Below are 9,219 nucleotides of genomic sequence, written 5' to 3' on the forward strand. Positions count from 1 at the left end.
GAAATAGTCTTTGGTCTGAGAATGAGGACCTGACACGTGGTCCAAACCGGATCCGGACAGTATGGCTCCTCTCCCATGGACGCCAGATTCCCTCATGGTCCCGCCTCTGACGGAAGGCCTGGAGTGCTGCAGAGCTCCTTCCTCATGAAGGCTGCTTGTCTTCCTCACCTGAATGGTTCTTGATGAAGCTTCAGTCGGTTCTGTGTGACGGGTTCCTCTTCTTCTGGGCGGCAGGTTGGCTCGGGCAGAGCAGGTCGCCCAACAACCAAAGGGTTGGTGGATCGATCCCCGCTCTCCCCAGCCAGCTGTGGCCCCCCGAGAGCAGCTAGTCTGCAGCTCACTGCTTCCCCCAGGGGAGGGGTCAAAATGCGGAGAAGAATTTCCCCATTGAGGGATAATAAAGGATCAATTATTTTCATTTTTCTGTTGGGTTTGGTCCAGACGCTGTCCTGCTGTGTCGTGTGATCCCTGGCTGCTTTCTGTCAACATTAAAGTGTTTGAAGAAACTTGGCTGTTCTGGTTTGTCGCTGACCCCATCCTGACCTCATCGTCCTCTGAGTCTGACCCCCCCAAGAGATTGTGGTCCAGAAAGGGCCGTCATGGTTGTTGATGCTGTCCTCATGGATCGACCTGATGAGACGATGGACCTCTGAACATTTTCTGTCATCTGGAGGTTTGATCCTGTCAGGAAGCAGACCCCCCCCCTGACTAACATTTACACACAGCATCAGAAACAATGGAATACTCTGTTGGAGGAACAGCAGGTTACATTTAAGGTTCAATTCTTCATATCTGAGGAATTAACCTCTGAGGTTAAAGAGCCGACCCTCCATAGGATAGGATTATTATTAATAATTAAATTATCATTAAAGTTCATTAAAGCAGCAAAAATCTGAAAAGCAGAAAGTTTCACTGGGATTTTGTCAAAATTATAATCACAAAAAAGAAGAAAGTGGAGAAAAGCTACGTTAGCAAACATGATGAGGGAAAATATTCCAGATGGAGAGTGAATTATTAAATATGATTTAACCCAGTTTGTGTTAAAAGTATTATTTAAAGTAGTAAAGTCAAGAAAATGCAGGTCTGTGTGTTTTCAGGCTGAGTGGACTCATAAACAGACAATCAGGCAGATTAATTGTGAGATTTGCAGATGACTCCTGCTGAGTTTGTGAACGTTTCACCTTTGAGTCTCTTTACTCACGTTGATGTTTTAATATGCAAGAAAAACAAAGGAAATGTGGGTCAAAGTCGGGTCACTTCACAGACGGGTTAGGTTTTCTTTCCTTTCAGTTTTTCAGCTTTCAGTTTCAACATGTATTCTGGTTTTCCAAACTATTGGCGCTGATTTGGCAGCATGCTGCAGGAAGATGAAGCAGGTCCTGATGGAGAATTTAAGCTTGTGGAACAGAAAGAACCCAACAAGAGTTCAAGAACCAGACACCAACAGAGGCGGAAGTTAAAGAACCAGAAAAAACAGCCGCTCCTTCATTCTGAAGTCATGAATTTCATGAAGTTGGGATTTGGACGTTTCTCTGTGAATGAAAATCGGACTTCTCGCTCATCCCGACCACTAGAGGGCGCGCATGCGCCGTTGAGCTGCTTCGCGCATCGCCAGTTGCCGTATAAACAACAGAAGAAGAAGACCCACTTCCGGGGAGGACTGATCTGGATTCGGGTCCAAATCAACAGCGCGTACGTTTAGTTCAGGTCTGGGCTCTCACGAACCGCTGATACAGAACCAGAAGACCGTCGACATGGCGACGACCGTGAGCACACAAAGGGGACAGGTAAGGTTCGGTTCCGTTCGCGCTCCGCAGACCAACAGGCGGCCGGAAGGCTGCGTGTTTACCGCCTGACCTGGCGGTGTTATTTTAACACCGAGCCGGAACCACTGAGAGCCCTTAACACTGTTAAGGGTGCTCAGCGGATCTTCGGAACCGAGTCAGTTCTGAGCAGATACGGGTTTCTTCGGGGCTGTGACGGCATTATTTTGTCGGGTCAAAGGTCAGATTTTCAAGTCGTCATGCGTCGAAGGATTTTTGTGGTTGGCGTGGCGGTGACATTAGGGGGCGGAGCTAAGGTACACGTCTCAGATCCATAGGTTTTGCAGAACCAGGAGCCGTTTGGTGTTGATGACAAATCTGTAAAAATGAATCAATAAATGCATAAAAAGTTCAGATTCTAAAGAAATGTTCTAACAGAACCAAGCCTGAAATTTGCAAACGTGTTGAGAAAAAGTCCTGTTCTCTGTTCCTTCTGTTCTGATTCCTTGAGTAACGTAAGTAGCTAGAGTAACTGAGGTAGTTAGAGTAACTAAGTAACTTGAATAAATAAGGTAGTTAGAATAACTAAAGTAACTAGAGTAACTTAAGTAGTTAGAGTAACAAAGGTAGAGTAACACAGTAACTAGAGTAACTAAAGTGACTAGAATAAAATGGTAGCTAGAGTAACTAAAGTGACTAGAGTAAATAAGGTAGTTAGAATAACTAAAGTAACTAGAATAAAAAGGTAGCTAGAGTAACACAGTAACTAGAGTAACTAATGTAGAGTAACTGAAATAACTAGAGTAACTAAAGTGACTAGAATAAAAAGGTAGCTAGAGTAACACAGTAACTAGAGTAACTAATGTAGAGTAACTGAAATAACAAGAGTAACTAAAGTGACTAGAATAAAATGGTAGCTAGAGTAACACAGTAACTAGAGTATCTAAGGTAGTTAGAGTAACTAAAGTAACTAAGGTAGCTGGAGTGCAGCCGTCGCTCTGCTTCAGAGACCCGTCCTTTCCGTTTATGTTTCTTCAGTGAAACATTTAAGGAGTCCAGGAGGCGTGTCCTCTCGATGTCCCGCCCCCAGAGGGTGTGGATGTGGTCTCACCTCCCACTGAACCTTCTGTCTCAGCTGTTTGTGGAGATGAAGGAGTCTTTATCTTTACATTCATTTCCTGTGCGTCACGGTGAGACGCTGGTCATGTGACCTGAAGTGAGAAAAGTCCAAAGACCGTAAACCAGGCAGACATCGTTTCAACTGGAACGTTCCATTTTTAGACAAACCCCCGCTTTCTGGGTTTATTGCCCCCCCCCCACGTGATCAGAAGAGTTCCGGCACACGGATGGAAATCCTCCGCGCTCACGCGTGTCTGCGCTCTCAGGTGTACATCGGCGAGCTCCCGCAGGACTTCCTGCGGATCGCTCCCACTCAGCAGCAGCAGCAGGTCCAGATGGACGCGCAGGCGGCCCGCCAGCTGCAGTACGGGGGCTCCATCAGCACGGTGGGGAGACTCAGCATCACTGTGGTCCAGGTAGACCTTCTGGTTTCTGTCTGCAGGTGTTCTCCAGCTCCTCCTTCTTGCTTTATGAGTTCTTGACAAAACCAAATCTTCTTCCAGGCAAAGCTGGCCAAAAACTACGGAATGACCCGGATGGATCCGTACTGCCGGATCCGACTGGGGTATGCGGTCTACGAGACTCCTACTGCTCACAACGGCGCAAAGAACCCTCGCTGGAATAAGGTGATCCAGTGCACGGTGCCCCCAGGCGTGGACTCCTTCTACCTGGAGATCTTCGATGAGGTGAATCTCTCAGACCTGATAAAGGTCTCGGCTGACCTGACCTCAGGCACAGGCCAGACGGGCGGACATGGTTCCTTCTCTGAAGCTGTCCTTGTCGGTGTGCAGAGAGCCTTCTCCATGGATGACAGGATAGCGTGGACGCACGTCACCATCCCCGAGAGCCTGAGGGAGGGCAAGGTGGTGGACGAGTGGTTCACCCTGAGCGGCAGACAAGGAGACGACAAGGAGGGCATGATCAACCTGGTTATGTCCTTTGCTGTGAGTTCTCAGGAGCTGCATGGACCTCCTACAGGAGGCCTCCGGGTCCACGCACGAGCATCCTGCAAGAAATGTAGCCTAACGGAGACAAACAGGAAGTTCAGCAGGAAGTGCAACAGCTTCTTTCTTCTGAAAGTTTGCATTCAAAATTTGTTCTGAAACATCTGCTGATGTGAAGACGCTGAAGGACCCAGAGCAATGCTAAATGCTAGCTGACATGCTAAACGCTAACCTCATGCTAAACGCTAACAAGTTAAATGTTAACCACAAGTTAAACGCTAGCCACATGCTAAACGTTGACTACATGCTAATCGTTATCCACATGCTAAACGCTGACCACATGCTAAATGCTAACCACAAGTTATACGTTAACCTCATGCTAAACGCTGACCACAAGTTAAACGTTAACCACATGCTTATCGTTGGCCACATGCTAATCGTTGACCACATGCTAATCGTTGACCACATGCTTAATGCTAACCACATGCTTAAGGCTAACCACAGGGTAAACGCTAACCACTTGCTAAACGGTAACCACATGCTTATCGTTGGCCACATGCTAATCGTTGACCACATGCTAATCGTTGACCACATGCTTAATGCTAACCACATGCTTAATGCTAACCACATGCTTAAGGCTAACCACAGGGTAAACGCTAACCACTTGCTAAACGGTAACCACATGCTAATCGTTGGCCACATGCTAATCGTTGACCACATGCTTAATGCTAACCACATGCTTAATGCTAACCACATGCTTAAGGCTAACCACAGGGTAAACGCTAACCACTTGCTAAACGTTAACCACATGCTTATCGTTGGCCACATGCTAATCGTTGACCACATGCTAATCGTTGACCACATGCTTAATGCTAACCACATGCTTAATGCTAACCACATGCTTAAGGCTAACCACAGGGTAAACGCTAACCACTTGCTAAACGGTAACCACATGCTAATCGTTGGCCACATGCTAATCGTTGACCACATGCTTAATGCTAACCACATGCTTAATGCTAACCACATGCTTAAGGCTAACCACAGGGTAAACGCTAACCACTTGCTAAACGGTAACCACATGCTAATCGTAATCCACTTGCTAAACGCTAACCACTTGCTAAACGCTAACTACATGCTAAAGGCTAACCACAGGAAAAGACAGGGATGAACAGGCTGCTGAGGGCTACATGTTAACAGGAGGAGGCTCTCTGGGTCCATGTTCTAGCAGAACCTCCGTTTCATACATGAAACCTAAAACTGTTGGGCCGTGTGCAGACGTGGAGGGTGGTGTAGTAATGACCTGTTTGCGTCTACAGTCCCTCCCTGCGGCCATGATGAGTCAGTCGGTGGTCCTGATGCCGTCCGTCTACCAGGAGGGGGTGGGCTACGTCCCCATCACAGGTGAGGGGCCTGTCCTGGTACCTCTCAGTGAGGGGGAGGGGCTTCTTTTTCATCCTCTGTTTCTCTGCAGGAGTCCCCGGGGTCTATAACCAGGGCATGGTGCCCATGGCCGTGCCCGCCGGCGTGCCTTCCCTGAGGGGCCCGGGGGGGCCGGCCTGCAGCGAGGAGGATCTTAAAGCTCTGCAGGACATGTTCCCCAACCTGGACAAGGAGGTGGTGCGTACGGTTCTGGACGCTCAGCAGGGCAACAAGGACGCTGCCATCAACTCTCTGCTGCAAATGGCTGAGGAGCTCTGAGCGCACGGCCACGTGCACGCGCATAGAAAGACTGTCCCCCCCTTCTGTGCACCTACGCTCACCGTCCAGGTCAAAGGACGCCACAGCAACGCAGAAGTGGCACCCTCCTCTGCCAATGTCGCCATCAGTGTTTGAGATCCGGCTGTTGCCATGGAGACCGTGAGCTTGTCCATGCCCCACCCCTTGTCATGTTTCCACATCTGCAGCAGCTCGTCATGTTTATCTACTAAATATTTGTTTCTCGTTTTTATCGGTGACTTAAGTTATGAAGAAATGGATGTAGAATAAATGTTGGAATGCCGGCGCTGCGGCGAGGACGCCGTGTCTCCTGGTCAGATCAGTAAAGCTCTGATGGTCTGGTCCTCCCACCTGCTGTGGTTCCATTCTGTGCTCTGCTTCTGCGTCATGTGGGGACCAGTGACTGGGCTCTGACTATTTCCTGATAGAAGAATTTCTGTCAGACTTCTGCAAGAGAATCGCTTCTGTCCTCCCAGTGGGTGGAGCCTCTTTTGATTGACAGCTGAAGACATGAACGTGGGTAATTCAATCAGGCAGAACAGGAACATCATAGCTGGTAGAGTATCATATTATGGTGATGATATGATAATTACGTAACCCCCTCCCTTATATCATTTCAAAGACGCCATAGGTAAACACGGATAAATGGAAGGTACAAACATGAAACATGCTTATAGAATCAAAGGAGCAGGGCATCAAAACATCATTTCACCTTTTGCTTTTGACATTTTCAGGGAGAGACTCATAGGATGCCTCTGAAGTAGGAGCATTCACATGGGGAGGGGTCCTCTTCACCAGCTGCTAACGGTGAAGACATGACACAAGGCAGAGCGCATGTTGCCAAAAGACTGAACGGGCACAAAACGATGAGTATAGGTGTGAATCATTGCAGTGGGAGGGGCCACCAGGAACCTGGTGTAAACCGTTTTCTCCAACCGTTTGGCACACGCCTCCTGATGATGCAGTTGGGAGGTGGAGCACGAGTGGGTCTAGCAGAACCATAGTCCTTATAGATCCGTTACATCGGTTGTAGCCAGGATGTGTGCTGAGTCCGTTGTTGTCGGGGGCAGTTCTGTTCATTGGTTACCACCAGCGGTTGGTGCCGTAGGAATGATCGCTGGTGGCAACGCGGAGGTGAGTTGTTTTCATACAGGTCACATGACCGGCGGGCCAGGTTGGTACCGCCTTGTCCTGGTTTCTCCATTGCTAGGAAAGTTAGGGCGCCGAGAAGACATGCTGCAGTCCCAGTGCAGCTCCGCCCCCACCAGTCTGCATTACTCCTAATGGGTTCCTGCCATGGCTGTTGGGATGGGGGGGAGGGGCCAGGAGGTGGAGAACGTCGCTGGCGTCTGGCAGGGAGACGCCAGTCTGTCTCCTGGTGGCGCCTGAATATCCACGTCCAGTCTGTGACGCATGAAGTTGTCCCGACGGCGCTTCTGTTTCCACGGAAACGTTTCAAGCCCCGCCCTTAAACACCACATCCCATTGGCAGAGAGAGACTTCTTCTCCAGTGTTGTCCATGGCCCTGGGCTCAGTCCTATAACCTGTGGTTGGGGGTGGAGGGGTCAGGTTTATTAAACCATGTTTCCATGTCTGAGTTCGTGCGATCATCCAGAGGTTCTCGGCTTCAGGCGGCAGTGAAAGCTGCTCTGGATGTTTCCATCTCTGTTTCTGTCCCGCCTTAAGCTGAGAGGGAAAATAAAACCCATAAGGCTCAGGAGGTCCGAGCAGGCTGGCCCCCCATCCCACAGCGGGTCTCTGTCCCGCTCCATGATGTCTGACAGGCCGTCTATGCCGGGGGGGGGCGGGGGCAATTATGTTGACTAGGGGGCACATAGGGCTCTAAAATTGGATAGAAGGGCGGGACCAGGAGCAGATGGTGGAGGGAGAAAGAAACAACCTGGAATCTGGATGAAAACACTTGGATTGGAAATTATATTTTAAAACCGAACATTTAAGAGTTTTTGGTTAAAACTTTTGTTCTCATTTTAGAGCCTTGATGCATCTCATGTAAAACATAGAGAAATGCTGCGTTCATGTGGAGTCTGAATGATGGAGGAATGGAAAACCCCACATGATGCCAGAGTCTCCAAAGAGGCCACAATGAGTCTGTTTCTTTAAACTTCTTTGATCTTTCTTTCATTGTAAAGTTTTATTCATTCACGATCCTTTCAATAAAATAACACTATTAATGAAATAAAAAAATGAGCAAATAACTGTGATTTTCAGTGACAAAAAGTCAGGAAAAAATATACTGATATATTAAATAGAAAGAAAGGTAAATAGTGGATCCTCTGCCGTCATAATCCTAATCCAGACTTTGAGGCTGCAGCTCCTCACGTCTCACAGTTGCAGCTGCGTTCTGCACGTCTGTTTCTCATCCAGTAAAAAGCACATTTCTGTGTCTTCTGCTGCAGCTAATCATATTTCTGTGTTACCTTTTCACCAGAACAGAGTCCCTCGTTTATTGCAGGAGTTGCGTTCTAAAAATTACCCTGATCAATGAAACCCACAGAGTCTGATTCCAGACGTTTATGGCAGTAAAACTCCTCACTGACTAAATACTCTTTTCTCACACAGACATGAACATTTTCACCTTTTCTCTGGTTTAAATTCTCAAACCTTCATAGAAATTAAGTTCAGGATCTTAGAATGAAAACAAAGATCTGATCGATCACAGATTTCTGATCTGAAGAGCTCCACGTTTCTGTACAGGAGACACGGAGGAGATTGATTGACAGGGTCTCCAGCCAATCAGGACATGGAACAGAGTGCTGTTTAAATAAATCAGCATGATCTCTCTAAAAGAAGGAGCTAAACCGGGAAAGATGAACTGTGACGTAGAAAGGAAAGACTGTCTTCTGTTCTGATTTTTAGAGGGTTTCAGGTTGGACCACAGACTGCAGGGGGGGGGTCACGTCTTGATCGTGTGGCCAGATAAAAAGATAAATGAACATGGGTCCCTGATATTGTTTAGTGGGCCGGACCAAACATGGAGGCATGCCGTAGTTTGCCCACCCCTGGTCTAGGGTGAACCGGACCCCGCCCCACATTAGCCGGGTCTCCACCAACAGGGACACAGTTCAGGAGTAGTAGCATCGATCCACCATGTTGTCACGTGACGTGCTGATTGTTTGAGGCGACGCTGCTGCTGTACTTATTAGAAGAAATCAATTCAAATTTATTCATATATCCCAATATTTACAACATTAGTGACCTCAATGGGCTTCAATAAAATGAACAGGCTCCAAAATTTAGTACGGTCCCCAACCAGCATGCCGGTCCGCTGAAGAAATATTCAAAACTGTAATAATTATTTTATGAGTCTGAACTTTTATTTTGAAAAAAGACCGGATGCAGCTGCTAAATTAGTCCAGTAGGGATAAAACAGCTGTGCATTATTGATTCTCCCGATCCTGTTATTTTATATATATATATGGGGGGGGGGGGGGTCGCTTGCCCCATAGCCCCCATGGTCAGCAGTCACAAGGGTCTGGCAGTTTTCAGATGACTTTTGGGCTGGAAAACTGTGACACTATCTGGCAACCCTGTTCATGTCATCAGCAGGAGGAGCAGGGTGGCAGAGCACTGCTCCAGAGACGACCTCCATCACTTCCTGACTCAGACCACACCCCCACGTAACGGAAGCCCCGCCCCACAAAGGAACATCCACAGAG

The 9,219-nt window shown here is 48.0% G+C and overlaps 1 protein-coding gene across 1 annotated transcript; it reads left to right on the forward strand.

Moving 5' to 3' along the window:
* Nucleotides 1-1,612: 1,612 nt before the first annotated feature.
* tollip (toll interacting protein) lies at nucleotides 1,613-5,892 on the forward strand. The gene is made up of 6 exons (XM_078944818.1): nucleotides 1,613-1,787; nucleotides 3,149-3,298; nucleotides 3,386-3,568; nucleotides 3,674-3,826; nucleotides 5,143-5,227; nucleotides 5,298-5,892. The coding sequence occupies exons 1-6, from the start codon at nucleotides 1,755-1,757 to the stop codon at nucleotides 5,522-5,524; spliced, it is 831 nt and encodes a 276-aa protein (XP_078800944.1). The 5' UTR covers nucleotides 1,613-1,754; the 3' UTR covers nucleotides 5,525-5,892.
* The last annotated feature ends 3,327 nt before the right edge of the window (nucleotides 5,893-9,219 follow it).

This window comes from Oryzias latipes, chromosome 3 (genome assembly GCF_053564925.1).
Source record: "Oryzias latipes strain Hd-rR chromosome 3, Olatipes_Hd-rR_3.1".
Classification (NCBI taxonomy): domain Eukaryota; kingdom Metazoa; phylum Chordata; class Actinopteri; order Beloniformes; family Adrianichthyidae; genus Oryzias; species Oryzias latipes.

Excerpts from the sequence above, each read along its gene's own strand:
- tollip (XM_078944818.1), top strand. The coding sequence starts at position 1,755 with ATGGCGACGACCGTGAGCACACAAAGGGGACAG. Across the intron at positions 1,788-3,148 it reads TGAGCACACAAAGGGGACAG|GTGTACATCGGCGAGCTCCC; the intron begins GTAAGGTTCGGT and ends CTGCGCTCTCAG. Across the intron at positions 5,228-5,297 it reads GGGCTACGTCCCCATCACAG|GAGTCCCCGGGGTCTATAAC; the intron begins GTGAGGGGCCTG and ends GTTTCTCTGCAG.